General features: G+C 52.3%; 1 protein-coding gene across 2 annotated transcripts in view; it reads right to left on the bottom strand.

Moving 5' to 3' along the window:
* The window catches only part of LOC144163979 (uncharacterized), a 44,831-nt gene extending 27,676 nt beyond the window's left edge, over window positions 1-17,155 (bottom strand). For both annotated transcript variants that reach the window (XM_077694620.1, XM_077694616.1), the window contains exons 1-3: window positions 16,815-17,155; window positions 5,099-5,229; window positions 1,181-1,402 (exon numbers count right to left, since the gene is read on the bottom strand). In XM_077694620.1, coding sequence (XP_077550746.1) covers window positions 1,181-1,402; window positions 5,099-5,229; window positions 16,815-16,935 — 474 coding nt within the window. In that variant the 5' untranslated portion in view covers window positions 16,936-17,155. The remainder of the gene's footprint in view (window positions 1-1,180; window positions 1,403-5,098; window positions 5,230-16,814) is intronic.
* Between the last annotated feature and the right edge of the window lie 964 nt (window positions 17,156-18,119).

The raw sequence follows: 18,119 nt of genomic DNA on the forward strand, positions 1-18,119 counted from the left end.
GTGCCTCGTATTATATGTGGATCCCAAAGTTTTCAGCCGAACATTTGCACTTTCGGTTTCAGCGGAGGGTGCGCCGTCTTGCGGTGGCGTTAGCTGGCTGCTGCTTTTCTCAGCCGGCGCCATTTTTATTGTTTTGACCACGCGAAGGATCGGCACGTTCACCGCAAGTTTATCACGATGTCGGGTGCACGAAGGCAGTATTCGGCTACAATTAAAAGAAAAGTTATTTTATGTGCTGAGACCGTCAGGAATTGCGCCGCAGGACGGCAGTTCGGCGTCACCGAAGGCAGCGTTCGCGGGTGGAGAAAGCAACTGTTGCTTTGCTGGATAAAATCTGTGTGGTGTCGGCAGCCTGAAGCACTTTTGCGGGTTCCCGTCAGTGCTCGTGTTGGACGCCTTTCGCTGCCACCTGGATGATTCCGTGAAGAAGTTGTTGCGCGAACCCCGCACCAAACTCATTGTCATTCCAGGTGGAATGACATCCCAGCTGCAACCGCTAGACGTTTGCATCAACAAGCCTTTCAAAGACTGCATCAGGTCCTGCTACCAAGAGTGAATGAGGTCAGGAGACCCGTAAGTGACAGCTACCGGATGGCTGACGCGGGCTTCTCCAGCGGTGCTTTGTGGCTGGATCGCGGATGCGTGGTCCAGCATCCCAGAGGAGCTCGTCAGTCGCTCTTTTAAGAAATGCGGCATCTCGAACGCCCTTGATCACACTGAGGACCACTTTCTGTGGGAAGATATTTCTGACAAGGCGACTTCAGGAGACAGCGGCAGCGAACCTGACGGTGTCTGAACGGACGTCGAGAGACAGTGGCAGCGAAAACTGACAATGACTGAACGGTAACTGCAGTGCAAATAAATGTTTTCTGTGCTCTTTACTTCGCATTATATGCGGATGAAATTTTTTTTTCTAATTTTGATGTCCCAGAATTACACCTCGTATTATACGCGGGTCCGTATTATACGCGGGTTTTTACGGTAAGTTAAGAATGCTCTAGTTGCCCAGATGATTTGCCGATCTCCTGTTGGGGCATTGTCATTTACCGAGTGTCATGGTCGTGGCAATCGCGTCCGGTGTAGTGCAAGGGTGAGGTCGGAAAATCCTTCGCTGCGTAACTGCCACAGAAACGTTCTGTAGCATGTACTCAACAGAAGGCAGAAAAGCGGCAAATAATACCTTGCGTCCGTGTGTAGTCACTTCCGCAGCTGTCGGTGACTTCAGTTGGGGCCTGGACGCCCAGCGGGAAAAAGGGCTCGCAGAAGCCGACACAGGACTACTCTGGCAGAACAGCAGGTCTTTCGCCAAGTCTTCGGGGGGGGCACTACTAGGCAGCGCGTAGCGTGCCTCAACTTCCTCCCACGGCACAGTTTCCGGTGTCACCCAGTAGGGTTCTTCGTGCTTGCAAATGCAGAGAAAACAGTTCGAAACGGTATGTCTAAATACACTCACTCGAAACCTATACATCACATTTTAAGGCCACCATGCGCATGAATGATCTATCCATAAATGACCATAAATGAGATGTTTTGTAGCAAATATTGAAGTTCTCCAAATTAAAAAAAAAAGCGAAAGCTGCCTCATGTTTATGGTATCACCTAAAACGAAGAACGCCCATGAAATCGCAGTTCTTGGAATTAAATCGTAACTGTGCCACATTCTTCCGCGCCTAACCAAACCCCTGCTAAGGCTTGATTTAAGCAATAAACGCCTCGAAGTCTGACCCACTCTACGAAGAGTTGTCGATCCGTTTAAAGGCTATTCTGAGCACTAGTTTTTGAGCTTTCACGCACGTCAATAACCCTGAAAAAAAATTTCACCATCTTCCCGTAGAGTAACCCTTGAGTAGTATGCGAAGCAGCCATGGGGTCGACTCAAGTTACCATTAGTTTTCAGTTCGGCGCGTGGAGCCGCAGGTGTTGCCGTTCGTTGCGCAATCCCGGAGAGGAGAGGAGCGCGCGCGCTCGTCATTTATACCACGGATCTACAGTGGCGCCCCCAGCGGAGTATGCAGCGGCTACCGTCGCGCCTCTAACCCTAAACTGCTTCGCATTATCGCACGCGGAGCCGCAGGTGTTGCCATTCGTTGCGCAATCCCGTAGAGGAGATGAGCTTCGGAGAGGAGAGGAGGAATGCCGGAGAGGAGAGATGAGACAAGGAGAGAAGAGGAGGGAAAGTAGGATGCGCATGCGCAGTGGGGGTGTGGACGCCGCACAACAGCGGCCGCACAACGGCGGAGGGAACAGGCGCGGCCATAAGCTGCTTCGCATGTAAAAAAAATGCCTGCCACATCATTGACTCTTCCGCAGCGTTAAGGACCCCGAAAAACAACTTTCAACTCAACATATACTCCGGTCTTCAGTTCTTGAATCCTCGGCTATGTAAATCCTCACACCTTACAGTTCCAGCAAATGAAATCGTGAAGTACATGCCTTTTGTGTTTCTAAAGAAAAAAAACGTCCTTTGCGCGGGGAAGGGGCGCAAACCTCCCTATCGCTTTCCATTTCGACAGTCTTGATCCGGGTGCAGTAGTCTGAAGGACCAAAGGGGCAGCATTTGTTGGGCTTTGCGCATTTTAACACCATTTTTACTTCGTTTCCATCCTCATGTTTTTCCCGATCTCAATGGTTACACTCAAATACAGCTTCTTTGCATAGCATAAGCGGGGTCTTGTTCGAGATAGCCTATAGGTCACACGGATTATCACGTCAGAAGAAAGAAGAAAGGCGCTGACTCGGAGGCCACCTAACTGTAAAAGGTGCACGGACTCTGCCAGCAGTTCTTGTTGACATGGACAGGTAAAGCTGCCCTGTTATGTGCGAGCATTGAGTTAGGCGTTTTTTTTTGTTCTTTCCAAAATACCCGTAATTTACAACGTGTGCATTCACTTGAAGTGGCGCTTGAGGAAATACAATTCCGGCCTGTCGATAAAGCTAATAAACCCCTCCCTGTATGTAAACACCGTGACGTCACGAAGTGCACGTGCGCAACGGGTGGCGCCTGCTGGCGGCCGCGAAATGCGGCGGCGGTTGGCAGAACGCGCCTGCGCCGCCGGCCCGGCCTGGCCGCGCGGCGCCCTACAGAAATGATGTGCCGATGGTTCGGACCGTCGCTGGCCGGCTGCATTACAGGTGGAGGTCTAGCTAGCCTAGCTGCGGACGTCGCACCTCCATGTAGCTTTCTTCACCAACAACCTCTGCAACACTTTCGTATATGACGAGTGACGCTTTTGGATAATCAGTGCGCGACAGAACAGCATAAACGAGTCATTCTGAAGATTGGTGCTTGTGTGACGCGTTCCAAGAATGTTTTTTTTTAAGATGCTTTGTGTTAGAACACATACGAAGGAAAGCACCTTTGTTGTTTCGGAGGTACCCTTAAGCTGGGCGCGGTGCCTCAGGCAGCGTATACTATACTCCCTGTTCTTCGTATCTCCGCGTCGCCCGGATACAGTGGCTTAAGCGGGACTCACACGACGGAGAAACCCTCTCGTTTTGGGCCCGCGGGACCCGCTCACGTGACCGGTTTTAGGCTCCGCCCCTCCGTGGGGATAGCCCGCGGTGGCTCCGCGAAAGAAAATGCCTCCGCATGTTTTCGCTCGACGGCGGTGGCCCTCGGCGGGGAATGGAACCTGTTCCTCGGCGCTGTCGTCTGCTAGTCACTCCGCGTAGCTCCGCACGTGTGGATGCGCCGCCAGGCTGGATAATCCGGTCACGTGCTGTTAACATCACATATCCGTCCGCCTCCGTGAGAGGGTTTCTCCGTCGTGTGAATCCCGCTTTACGAACGGTATCATGTCGAGGGGAAAAAGGAAAGGTAAAGCATGAAAGAATTAAAAAGTAAAATTAGCAGCACCGAAACAAAAATATAAACAGCAAAAACCAAAAATTATTCGAAATAAAACTATCGCGATGATGTCGCGCTCTACGTAAGTGACCGATTGTTTTGTTACATTTTTCCCCATCGCGAAATGGCTCATCGCCATTGTGACAGTAACATAGCAGCCACACATGGTTAGTGCGTATAGCTTGCGACAGTGGCACTGAAATAATTACCGGTACTCATTATTTCATGACAGTTAAAGTTAGTGTCCTTGTACACCCGCTGAATACGCCTGCGTCGGAAGGCCGCAACAAAAGAATACATTCACTGAGTCCATTCGCTTAGGGCCAACAGATTTCGAGTTTTTTGGAGACGTGTGAGCGGCCATCTAGCGCGGAAGGCATGATGCTACATGTGAGCACGGCAAGCATCTCTGTTTTGCCACATCCTCAAGGCATAATATCTTTGATCAAGGAAAAAATTTATTGCATTTACAAGCAATTAAATTGGTTCGTCTTGAACAGATCTCCCCATACGACCAAACTTGTAGTGGTCGATCTGACGGCAGGCGGCTATCACGGATACTTCGTCGAAACATTTATTTCGCGTCGCTAAGCAGGTTAGGCATTCATGGTATTTTTAATACAGTACTCTATCTTGTCAAAACATGACAATATTTCCCAGCAAGAAAATTTCCATCTGCCCCCAACCCCCGGTACTATTTCTGCTGGTGCTGCATGATTGCAGATGGTTCATTTTATGGCAGTCATCAGCGCGTACTGCCCATGTAGACGATATGACTGCGCTTTGAAGTACAGCAGAAGTTCGAGAATGAGAAATGTTGCTATGAGTAAGACCGGACGATGTCGCTGCTTGGGCTGCCAGCCTCTTCGGCGCATTGCGTGCATCCACAATACCTGCCGAATTTACCTCTTTGGGGACGCGGCAAAGTCTGCTGCTGCTGATTTTGCTCGCACGATTTGCGTAGCCGAGAGCACAGCAACCCACCAGCATCAGAAAAGTAAACACATAAACACAAACTCCACTTTTGCGCGCGTCTAATGCAGCCTCACTGCATACGCGCCGCGCGCGGGTCCGAATGTTTTGCCAATCATCCTCCCGGCCACACCCAGCACGTGCGCTCGCCGTGACGTCACGGCCGCTGCATGACGTACCCCGGGAGAGGTCCATTACAAGATGTTTTCCACGACATTCCTCGAATGGGAGCAGATTGTGGCTATTTGGGGACGCCACCCTCCGACCTGCAACGCTTACTCGCATCTGTTGAATGTAGTCCCAAAGCCGGAGCTTTTCCATTTCTGTCACGGTCTTGCCGTGGCGCTCGGCCAGTTTGTCCACGTGGTCGAACGAGAACTGCAGTAACTCCTCCATGTGCACCTCCTCATCTGCGAACAGGCAGCGTGTAAAATATTGGGTGCAAAAATAACTGCATCACGCTAGTAGGGCTTCAGAAACAATTTCGTGTGTGATCGGGAAACGCGGAAGAAGCACTTAGCTCGCTGTCGTATGCTTTAAAAAGAGCGCTAAAAGTAACGGACAGCGCTGCTTCAGTGCGAGTCACAAACGCTGTATAGAAGTGAAGCGTATATTGCCCAGATATTGCAAGGTCCTTTTAGCAGAACGCGTTACAACGCGCAATTCAATGACTGGAAGAGTACGCCAGGAACAGGAAGCGAAGACGAAGTCGTCGAACTCTTTCACGTGACATCGAACCCCTCCAGGCTTTGGAGCCTTCGAGGTCGTCATAAAATAGGTCCGCAATCACTTTTTGTTATTCCGGCTGTGACAGTTATTTAAACTGACGGGGAACCGCTGGAGCTGGATTCTTATCCCGGTGATTCTCAATTACCTATCGAAAGGAACCGGACCAAACTTGGGACGATTACACAGGTATTTAAAAGGTCAGTGTGGGCGTACATTTTTTTTATAAAACCATTGCAACACTCATTATCCCCTTTTACTGCAACAGCTCTCAGTCTTGCATTTTGCGGGGTCCGCTTCCCCGGCCGTTCGGTGTAGCCACGTATGCCTGGCTGTCAATCTTGCCTGTATGAGGGCTCGTGCACTGCCTAGAAAAAAACTAATACAACACCATACCAGGAAAAAAAGAAAGAGTTTTTGCAATTTCTAAAATGCTCAGAATCGAACTCTTCTGATCGACTGCTACCTAGCTGATAGTGCAATCCATGCTGTTAAGCAGTTATATTTGCGAGTTTTGTATCCAACTGTGGGGGCCTATTTTAAGGGCTTACAAGCAGAAGTAAAATCGACCATGGCTTGCAAACGTCGCCACATCACGCAATAGGAAAGGAACATCAAAATTGCCCGCGGTTGCTGCGACAAAACCAAGCTAGCGAACAGATCCATACGGGGCATTGCGCTGAAGTGTGATTTGAAAGTAATGCCGCGAGCGCCGACCTAGAGTTCCTGTATATAGCTCCCCTAGAGGAGCAGAGTTGCGCGTCCATCCGCCATCTTTAGTTCCAGGTCGTGCGGGAAAGCCACCCTTCTCGCGTGAAAAAGCTGCCGCCGGGCCGCCGCGCCGCCGCGCCAGTGGCAGCGGCGAGAAGTGGCGAGGAGCGGCCCGGCAAAAACTGGTGCACGATGCAGTCAAACCCGTTTATAGCGAGCTGCAATATGCACCACGATTAGTTCGATATATCCCATAGTTCGATATAGCCGAACCCACCTATAACGAGCTTATTGTTACGATTTCGCGATTCGCGGGAGCCCCCCTCCCCCCCCCCCCAACGCCGCCATCCCCGCATGCAGAAACGAACACAGTAAAGTAGCCATTACCATACCCAAAATCATCCATTTGTTGCAACTAATAAAGCTACTTTCCGCCTTAACTGCCTACTTTGCAAAAAAAGCGGTGATTTTTGTTTTCACTTTCGTTTTGGTGGCTTCAACTAGTATAGCATTCTCTACACTAAACATTGTTTGCACCAGTTCGAGTCCACGTCCTTCAAAATCCAAGAAGCATTGGCGGAGCACATCGACTGGGGAAAGCGCTTCATTATAAGCGTCGGACGGCTTTCACTCACGACATCATCGGGAACGTTGGTGAGCTCTTCCCGGAACATTAATTTTTTTCCCTTTTTTTCCCCCACGGTTCACCGATGCTGGTGTCTTGGTCCGGATTCGCTGAGTGGGCGGGTTCCGTCGCGAGTCCCGCGCGTCGGAAACAGTTACGGAAAGTGTCGGGCGTCACGTCGCTCCGTGCAAGGCGCAATGTCTCAGTCGCGGCTCTTGCTCCGTGGTCGCGGCCAATCCACATCTCAATCACCGCACCGAGACCATGCATTTCGGCGGCCATTCTAGGCGCGCAGAGTTCGATATATCGGATTGGAACTTCGTTATAAGGAATATGTTTCCCATGCATTTCCGTAACTGAAATATTTTTGTTCGATATATAGCATAATTCGCTCTACCCGGGTTCGTTATAGCCGGGTTTGACTGTACTGGACCGCTTATCAGATGAGCGGCCGCCGCTGCCGCCGCTTCCACAACCGCCGATGCCCAGTTGAGTAGAACTGACTGTGCGCAGCACTGAAAGAGGGCTTTCTGCCGAACTGGAACCCGCGGCATGTGGCAATCAGACGCGCAACTCTTGCGCTACGCGATATACAGGAACTCTACGCCGACCGACCCGATAACGCCCCCGCGCGGCTAGTTTTAGTGCACCTGGTTCCTAGTTTGCGCTTTCTCTCCTTCGGTAGCTGTTTATTCAGGCAGCCATCACTCCCGCGGCAAAACAAGTAACCGCGTCCTCTTTTTTATAGCGCACGCAGCGACGACATCCCACTTGTATCAAAACAGAAAACCAGACTCGTGCTCGCATGTGACTTACCGCAAGGCGAGCCAGCGGGCAAAGGGGAGATAAAAAGGCACAACTTGCGATTTGCCAGCATGCCCGGGAAATATAACAAGCGAAAAAAAATTACGCCCACCTCCCCTGACGCTGAGGGGGGTTCAAGCGCAAGTGGAGCAACCGTCGACCGAAAGGCCGCCGGAGAGCGGCACAGCGGTTATATGAGCAGCGCGCCCGAAGGAGAGGAGACCGCGTACAGAGAGAGAGTACTGCACATGCGCAGCACCGCGTGCAGCGCCGCCCACCGGCGGAGTGAGAGCGCGCTGGGCCACACACCCGCAGATGTTGAGAGAGAGTGTCCGCTCTCACGCGCCGGCGCCAGTGCGTCTGCCGCGGCTATGACGCAACACAATTGAACACAATCCACTTTAATCCAATCCAATCTAAATCCAATCCAAGCCAAGCCAATCCAATCGAATCCAATCCAATGCCCCTCGCGAGAGTGTGTTCGCTATCGGAGAAGAGAGGGGGTGAGCGGAGGAGAGTGCGGACCCCGACGACAACGGACGCACGCATGAAGGACAGGGCCGCCGACAAGAGGTGCTTCAGCGTCGCATCTAAAATGGACAGAACAAAAACAAATACATTTGTATCTGCTGCCTAATAATGATACGGTAAAGAATTGGGCTTGAATTTAGGATTACGATGTGGTTCTCAGAAGGTTGTCGCACCACCAATGTTCTGCTTCAGTTGCTCAGCTTTGCGCGGCAGGGAAGCGTATAATAAATGCACCGAGTCGGGGTCCTGTCGGAGACGATTTTCTTCTGCTTGCACTGCCACCCAAAGTGTGTCTGCACTAACGTAGTCAACGTTCCGCCAAGCCAAATTATCCTTCATGAATCCCCAGATATTCTCGAATATGGTCATGCCGGGGCTTTTTGGGGCCACTTCAGCTGCGCGACACCACCGGTATTGGAGTGGTTGGTGGTTGTGGTTCGCGACGGGAAAATGAAAGGAAATTTACTGGGGATATTTTGAGCTCGGCAGGGAGCTCACCTGCATACAACCCAGTGCAGGGGAAGGGAAGTAGAGGGGGAGTGATAGGATAAAGTAGAAAGAGAGAGAGAGAAAGGTATAAAGAGAGCTGTCAGTCCTAGAACGCTGTCAGTCCGGGCACACCAGTCAATCACTGCACTCCGGGCTACAGCCGCTGCGTCAGGCCGGTCGTCTGCAGGAAGTGAAGCAGATAAGTGAACACTTCCCGTTGGGTTGCCGCAGGTCCCTTCGGGAACAGAAGGTCCTCCATGTCGGCGCTGGGAAGGCCTCGACGCTGGAGCGCTCGGTGGAGCTCTGCTCTCGGGCCTGCGTGGTGGGGGCAGAAGCAGAGTAGGTGCTCGAGCGTCTCCAGTTCGGAACAGTCCGCACATATAGGGGAGTCCTTGCGGCCGTGTCGGTGCAGACGCTCCGCCACATTGCAGCAGTTCAGCCGCATGCGGAGAAGCAGGCAGCGGGCGACCCTGCTGATGCGTGCGGGCAACGGTCTGGGCGCCAGACCGCTCACGACCCGAGGGTCGGGGTGCATCGTCTGCACCATGCGGGCCAGGGCAGTGCGGGCCTCGTCGAACGCGGTGACGTCTTCGGAGACTGGGGTGCCCTCCTGGTGGGCCTCCGCGCTGCGCCACTTGGTGTGAGCAACCATTGCCTCGTGACAGAAGCTGCCGCACCCCTTGGAGCACCTGTGCGCTGCGTGCCCGGAGGGCCTCGACAGCGGGCAGCCATGTGAGCCGGCAGTCAATGAGCAGCCCCAGGTACTTCACGGTCAGCCGCCAGGGAAGAGGTCGCCCGTTGAGTGTGATGGGCGGTGTTGCCTGTCGAGCCCTCCATCCTCCCGGGTGCAGCATAAGGGCCTGCGTTTTGGCCTTCGAGAGCTGCAGGCCACGGCTCTCGAGGAAGACCGCAACTGCGCCCAGAGCCTCCTGGAGGCACGCCTTGACTATATGGCAGTCTTGTTGATTGTTTGTAGGGTTTAACGCGCCGACGCAACGCAGGCGATGAGGCGCGCCGTAGTGGAGGGCTCCGGATTAATTTTGGCCACCTGGGGATCTTTATCGTGCGCCGAAATCTCGTACACACGGGCGTTTTTGCTTTTCGCCTCCATCAGAAAAGCGGCCGCCGCGGCCGGGAATCGAATATTCGAGGAATCGAACGCCGGCCGGGAATCGGCCGGGAACGAAGGCCGGGAATCGAACGAATGGCAGTCTTTGGTGGGGCCATGGGTCCAGAGTGCCACGTCGTCAGCATACACCGCCACCTCTACTGGGTGTCGCAAGCCTGGAGGGATGCAGTCGGGGAGAGGAGCCAGCACCAAGTTGAAAAGAAACGGGCTCAGCACGCTTCCCTGGGGCACCCCGGAGCGGACGTCTCGAAGACTGCTGGTCGCCCGGCCTACCTTCACCCGCAGGGTCCGGTCACGCAGGAACGTCCGGATGTAGCCTCCTTGGCGCCCCACAACGCCCACGCCGTCCAGGGCCTCCAGGATGGCCCCGTGGGCAACCGTGTCGAATGCCGACCGCATGTCCAGCAGGAGCAGGAAGGCCACCTCCTTAGGCTGCACTGGTGATGATGTGTGGACAGGGCAACCATCATGTTGAAAATAAAACGAGCCGTCTGGGAATGGGCCGTTTACAGCGAAAGGAAGCAAGATAGTATCAATGCTGGCCGTCCTCTATTTACCAGTCCTGGGCGGTCCGCGGGCATTCCGAGGACTGTTCGGACCGGAAGTCCGATAGGAAGACATGGAAAGATCGAGCGCCGTATTGCGTCTCAGGCAGCCTGAGGACGATCCGGGACTGATAATTAAGGAGGCCCGATGTTATTGTCCGTCGTCAGGCGTGCGGGAATCCGATGGAGGGAACCCAGACCATCGCAGCTTTCGGCGCTCCAGACATCCACGAAGAACCGACCCCTTCCTGTTACGTTGCGAATGTTGCCCCGCCTCGTAGCGGCAACAAAGCCGACAAAAGAGTTATGTGTTAATCTACGCACAGACGCACTGGCCTTACCGTGAACAGGGGACTCTCCAAACACGAAGTCGCTGGTCCTAGCTTTATGTGACCGTAGATTCATCGCTGAAGATGACCTGTTGCCAGTCATCCGTGGTCCAGTTTTCGTGGCCGCTTGCAAACTAGCCGCTTCTGCCCATACGTTCATTTCAAGGACGGCTTTCTTGTTGCCACAAAGCTTCTTAGCTTAGGTGCGTTAAGACGACGCATGACGGCAGAAACGCTGATGCACATCCCGAGCTCTTTGATTTTCGTCAGCATCTACTCGAGTGGTCGTCCTCGCCCTCATTTGATGCGGCGCATCCTCCAAACTATATTCCCGGTAGAAGCCTGTAAGATTCGGTTTACTATCTTCTGCGGCCGGTTAATCTTCCTGGCAATTTCCCGCCGAGACAAAACTTTGCTAAGCGTAATTATTTCTGGCATCTCTTCCAGGGATACTTGTGGTGTTTATTCAGCTTGAATTGTTCTGGTATTTGTTATACAGTATTTTTACCTTTACACATCAAGGCCAAAAAATTTGATTGGGGGATAAATGTAACAAAATGAGATGGCAATAAAATTTCATCTAAAGCTGTGCAAGATAGCACAGAGGCGTTACAAGTGACAGCAGTTATCGAAAAGGTGGGCGCAAACACGTCGGGAAACACAGGGCATTTAAAACACTGGGTGCTATCGCAGCTCACAATAGCTAAGAATGCGCACACGCGATTACAACTACACAAAATCCCTAAAAATTGGAAAGGGTGTGTACTAGCCGCGGGAGGGGTGACTGCTAAACTAGGTCCCAGGCATGCCGAAAATCCCGCGTGGGGGCGTTATCGTCTTCATCGGTGGAAGCTCGCGCGATTACCTTCCCTTTAATCCCCCCTGTACAGGGGGGAAATAAACTAAATGCGAACAACGGAGCACACAGCCTCCGAAGCATGCTGCATAGTCTGGCTGTTGAGTAAGTAAACTGCGGGCATGCGTAGCTCTTTCGGAGGGTTTGATAGTGTGGCGTACTGTTAGGGAAACTTCTTGATCGAGAAGCGACGCCGGTCATTTCTTTTGAGGCGCGTTTTCCCGCTGCGTCGCCACCGAGCTCAAACATGGTTCAAGGGCTATGTGCAAGCGGCAATTTTCTTGCAGCACGCATGGCTCTTGAATGTAGTAGATAGCAGACCCGCTGGCACAGCTTTTTGCCGACGCACGTGCATTTATGCAGTGAAGGTAATACGAGACACACATGATTTTCGCAGAATGCGGAAGCTTACCGGCTGGCGTCCGGCCTCCAAACTTTGATTGATTGTTGGGTTTAACGCGCCGACGCAGCGCAGGCGATGAGGCCCGCCGTAGTGGAGGGCTCCGGTTTAATTTTGACCACCTGGAGATCTTTAACGTGCACCGAAATCTCTGCCTCCAAACTTTGAGCCTTTCATGACCTCTTGTAGAAAAGGTGCTTTCAGCAGTAAACATGACATTACCCCACTCCTCTGCTGTCCAGTACCGGTGTGTGGTGGCGAACTGCAGACGGCAGTTCTTGTGGTTGTCGGAAAGCAGAGGTTTTCGGGCGGCTGTCCTGCTCTGTAGTCCAGTTTCGCGAAGGCGAAGACGAATCACGTGAACGTCTACGTTCAACTTAAGCTCATTTTTTTAACAATTGTGCCGTTGAAAGGGGCATGTCGACGGCAGCCGCAACTATGCGGAAGTCTTCCTGCGGTATTGCGCAGCGTGGCCGAGAACCATGCGGTTCATCATGCACCCGGCCTTCATTCTTGAAAGCTTGCAAAATGCGATTTACCGTGGACAATGGCCGGCCGGTGATCTCTGCAATTTTTCGCTGCGTGAGCTCTTCCTGAACTAATTCTTTCTCCGCACGGTACTCGAGGCATGGCTTCTTGTCACAATTTATTGGGGCGTTGGAAAGTGTCCAGCTATTTATATTAACGCAGATTCGTGCGCGCATGCGTGATCATGCTGTGTTATTTGTGTGCGTGCTTTTAAAAATATATAGAAAGCGAGCCCTACTGTCAATGTTGGGCGGTGCCTGAAGCTTTGGCTGGAGTCTTTCTTTCCCCTTGTTCCTGATTTTCTTTTGTCTTAGATGCAGTTTGTGTCTTTAGAAGGGCAAATTTTCAGGGGGCTTTCAGGAGCGCGACGCCTTCTCGTGTGCCCGCTTGTTTGTTTGTTTGCGTGCTCGCGCCTGTTTGGCTACACACTTGCTTTAACTGGATAAGTTACCGCTCTCCACTCTAAATATTACTTGTCATTTTCATCGCATTAAGGAGGCTATGTACGGTTCAGATTCCCGCACACCGAGACGTCGAAAAAGTTCTAGCTGCGGCACGTGCAAAAACTTTCTAAATGTGTCCGGTTCCTATTCTCCCCCAAAAGCGGCCGTCTATCCCCAAATTCCAGACTATCTGTCGAGAATAATTGACGGAAAAACGGCCATTTGCAGCAACACTGCGACAAGAGAATGTAACTGTTCTAATATTCTGTCGCGATAGCCTCACCGGTCATCCACCTTCGCACAATAGAATGGCTCGTAATTTTTCTTGTATTCAATGTTAAACGGCCCCCCCAGGCGCCCAAAAACTAACCCCACTAACCCAAGACGTCGTGTAACAATGATCCCTTTTTTATTGGCCAATTTCACGCGACCACCACAAAGATCAAAGATTGGATACCCCTCTCCTCAGGTACCAACAAGAAGACATTCATCGATTATTCAAGAAAATTATTAGAGGTAACGGGATGGTAAGGCTGAATCAGGCAAGCTGCCACACTCTGTTGGTATGGTCTGTACTAGTTGCTGAGGGAAAAAAACTTATGGCTAAATCCACTAAAATACTTAGAGGGCTTTCGGTTATGAACTAAACTCTGTCTTCCTTCTGTCATTCCCTCCTCCGGCAAGCACTTCAACTTTAAATGCACGTGAGTCAGCAAGACAGCGTTTGTGCTATCTGAATTAGCGAGCCATGCGCGCAGTAGCTGATTGCGCTGGCACGTCTCCTGTCAAGTACCATCCTGCTCAGTGGCGACGCAGCCTGAAAACGGGCCCTAAAAGAAATGACGCGTCGCGTTTTGATCAAGGATTTCTCAGAAGAGATGGCCGCACTCTCAAACGCTCTGGAAGAACTGCGCATGCGCGCAATTTACTGAATTTGCAGCCAGACGGTGCAGCATGCTTCGTAGGCTGTGCGCTCCGTTTTTGGTATTTCTGTTAATCCACCCTGTACATAATCACTACTAGCCGAACCTTGGTCTCTCAGTACCTATAAAAACTTCGCTGGCTCTTCTCCCGCCTTTAATTGGGCTTAAAATTTTCTACTAGCGTGGCAGTCAGCGAAGCTTCGCATGTGCGCTTGTGGGGAGCTACTTGTACAGTCATGGACAATTCAAATGCGAACCGCGGAGCGCACGGCCTAAGATACTGGTGCCATCACCTGGCAGCGGCCGTCGAAAATGCACGGACATGCGCAGTTGAGATGTCGTGTGCGAGGCTGCGTGTCCCACTGCGATATGTCGCCCTCTCCTCGCTCGCATGCTTGCCTTGTCACCATGCCGCAAGAGCGCTGCAAGCACTGCAAGTACTACTGCCGCTGGAGCTGAAGGTGTTGATCGAGTTGAGAGCAATGCGGCGCGTAATTCCTTGCCGCCGAGAATGCGCCTTGGTTTGACGGAGTCATGGCTGAGGCAATCCGCGGATTCGGTGCTTGTAGCAAACAATAGATATACCACCAGAATTTGTATTCGATGATACACGTTAACTGCAAGCATTTTGTGGGCTGGGCAAATTATTGGCGGAATTTTAATCTTTACAAAAATGAAGAAGATAGGCAGTTCCAACCATTCTACGGGTCAGTTGCCCTTGCGCAACAATTGTGGCGGCCTGATCTTTTTTTTTTTTTTTTTTTTGTCAGGCACCTCAGTGCTTCTAAAAATCTGCGGAGCAGGCACCGCTGAGCATGGTTTGGGCGCGACACAGGTGTTTATCGTTATTTGCTCAAGTTACTCCATTCCACATGCAATGATATGTCTGCAATATCACGCCGGCGCACAGGAGAGCAGGCGCTCGTGTGAGCCGAGCACGCAGTGCCCGTATGCAGAGAGTATCTCGCGCCGCATCGCCAACAATTGTTTCCAGCGCTCTTGAGGCATGGCGACAAGGCAAGCATGCGAGCGAGCAGAGGCCTCAACATATCGCAGTGGGAGACGCAGCCTCGCTCCCGACACCTCAATCGCGCATGTCCGTGCGTTTTCCCCGGCTGCTGCCAGGTGACGGCCCTGTATCTTCGGCCGTGCGCTCCGCGGTTCATATTTGAATTGTCCATGACTGTACTTGGAGCTTGATACAATCTACAAACTAACAAACTAAAGGTACACCCGCCCAATTTTTTACCAATATCACCGGAGCGTCGACCGTGCGGTCGATCAGCGCCGCGTGAGGGAGTGATACGCAAACTGGGCGAGAGTAGCCGCATGCGCACTAGGCAAAGGCCGCAGCTGCCGTCATCTGCTAGGCTGTTCCAAGAGCAGACGGCCACCTCTGATTTTTGTTATTTGCTTATCACACTACCTGCCATACTCGAAATTTTTCTTCAAGACCAGGCACGTGGCACCAACTGGAAACAGCATTGCCGAGCGCAAGCCTCGTTCGGTAACGCGGATTACTCTGTTTTCAGTTGGCGCCACGTGCCTTGTCTTGAAGAAAAATTTCGAGTATGGCAGGTAGTGTGATAAGATAAAAACAAAAATCAGAGGTGGCCGTCTGCTCTTGGAACAGCCTAGCAGACGATGGCAGCAGCACCCTTTGCCTAGTGCGCATGCGACTACTCTCGCCCAGTTTGCCGTATCACTCCATCACGCGGCGCTGATCGACCGAACGGTCGACGCTCCGGTGATATCGGTAAAAAATTGGGCGGGTGTACACCCGCCAAATTTTTTACCAATATCACGGGAGCGCCGAACGTTCGGTCAATCAGCGCCGTATGCTGGAGTGATATGGCAAACTGGGTGAGAGTATAGCCGCATGCGCACTAAGCAAAGGCCGCTTTTGCCGTCGTCTGCTGGGCTGTTCCAAGAGCAGACGGCCACCCCCGATTTTTGTTATTTGCTTATCACACTGCCTCCCATGCTCGAAATTTTTCTTCAAGACCGGGCACGTGGCGCCAACTGAAAACAGAGTAATCAGCGTTGCCGAACGATCCTTGCGCGGAACTAACCTTACGCTCGGCAGTGCTCATTACTCTGTTTTGAATTGGCGCCACGTGTCTGGTCTTTAAGAAAAATTTCGAGCATGGTAGGCAGTGTGATAAGCAAATACCAAAAATCGGGGGCGACTGTCTTCTCTTGGAAGAGCCTAGCAGATGACGGCAGCAGCGGCCTTTTCTTAGTGCGCATGCGGCTACTCTCGCCCAGTTTGCCGTATCACTCCATCACGCGGCGCTGATCGACCGAACGGTCGACGCTCCCGTGATATTGGTAAAAAATTGGGCGGGTGTACATTCTTCCAGGCGCAAATCACGTCGTGGCTTAGTTTGAACTGAGCGAACGAAGTGCGACACCCCGCCGGCGCCTGGCCAACGAAACGCTGGACCGACTGATTCTGTCGGAAGGTCGGCGAATCGTGCAGTAGCGGAGTCAAGCCACGCCACCTGGTTTGAGCATCATATATGGAAGGTCATAGTAGATTCTTCTAGTGTACTGTAATCATAGGAAATCATGAGGATGATGCACAGAGGAGGACAACACTTTCGTATTGCTTTTGCTACTAAATAACGCCGCCTAAACGCGGTGGGAGTAGTCGAAACATGGCCGAGGGACTCCAGACTACAATTTGCGCGAATAATGCCGCAGTGATTACAAATCACTTAAGTGTCCCTCCCACAGGAAATTCCTCTGCTGACGAATTTGGGCTGCGCAGCTGGTTCATTGCTTTGTCTGTAGTTGGGAGCAGTCACAAAGTACAACGGCTCGTGGGCGCGAACATCACCTCCGGAGGAGTGAATAATCCGAAGTGGATGCATGCACGGATAACCGCAAGAGAGCGATGCAGGAGACCGGCCATCGTTTGCTCGAGGCGTCGGCCCAGCGTCGCTGCACTCACCCCACAGCAGGTCGAGGACGTTCTCGTCGACGCTGAAGGCGGACAGCGAACGCGCCGAGTAAGCGCGGCCCATCCGGCGGACCTCTTGTGAGGCAGCGACGGAGCCCGGGGCCTCTTCCATGGCTCAGCAGCCACACCCGCCCGCTGGGGTGCGAGGAAGACGAGTGCAGGCACGCAGTCCGCGCGCGGCGTGGCTGTGGCGCGGTTGTCGGGCGCTGTTGATGACGCTGCAGCTCACGAAGGGCTCACGCTTCCTTCAACTTTCGGGTGCAACATGCCCCCTTTGGCTACGGTATAGGCCGGTTCAGACTGTTGTCGCAAGTGTCGTAATATCTTTAAATAGTGACGTCATTTCACGTCTCAGCCAACCGAACTGCTTGGAACGCTGTTTTTTGACGTGCATAGCGCACCGCATGGCTGTTACGTCGGTAGTCTAGCTGAACAAAGCATGATTTTTTGTTGCACGTGGCTCTGCGTGTTCCATGGTTTGCGAATTGTTTACCACTTATCTGTTTGTGCCGGGCGCACAGCGGCAGCGCTTCGTGGGGCCCACACCTAAGTATCGCTTCCAAAGACGAGCCGACCAGGAAAAGAAATTGGGCGTCGTGAATGGGTGTCTGCTTTCCTTTTTTTAAGCTGATTGGCCGGCCGCAAACTCCGACTCTTACGTCGTGCGATCCTCGCCACTTAAGTCTCCTAGATACCTTCTTCTTGTCCGGGTAGACGGCTTGACGCAACATAAAAGTGGCTGCTGATAACTCAAGCATCGCAGCGACGATTACGCAGAAGGAACACAGGAAGCGAACCCGCCGCGGTGGCTCAGTGGCTAAGGCGTTGCGCTGCTGAGCACGAGGTCGCGGGTTCGATTCCCGGCCGCGGCGGCCGCTTTTCTGATGGAGGCGAAAAGCAAAAACGCCCGTGTGTACGAGATTTCGGCGCACGTTAAAGATCCCCAGGTGGTCAAAATTAATCCGGAGCCCTCCACTACGGAGCGCCTCATCGCCTTCGTTGCGTCGGCGCGTTAAACCCCACAATCAATCAGAAACACGCATAAGGGAAAACCCCAAGAAATAACGCGAAGCCTAATCACGTGCGGAAAAAAAATTTACAGTATAAAAAATATAGCCGGACACAAAGTGCGACACTATAAAGTAAAAGAAACAACCACAAATAAAAAAAGTAATGAGAAAACAAAAAAAATCGGGCCAATCCCCCCCCGTGAATGTGGTTGAAAAGCAAGGCTGTAAACGGCACCCATAACGATTACCCATGCGACGTCACTTAAATTACCGCACATCGCTCTAC

The sequence above is a fragment of the Haemaphysalis longicornis genome, unplaced genomic scaffold (genome assembly GCF_048455015.1).
Source record: "Haemaphysalis longicornis isolate Haplotype H1 unplaced genomic scaffold, Haemaphysalis longicornis Haplotype H1 scaffold_1, whole genome shotgun sequence".
NCBI classification, from domain to species: domain Eukaryota; kingdom Metazoa; phylum Arthropoda; class Arachnida; order Ixodida; family Ixodidae; genus Haemaphysalis; species Haemaphysalis longicornis.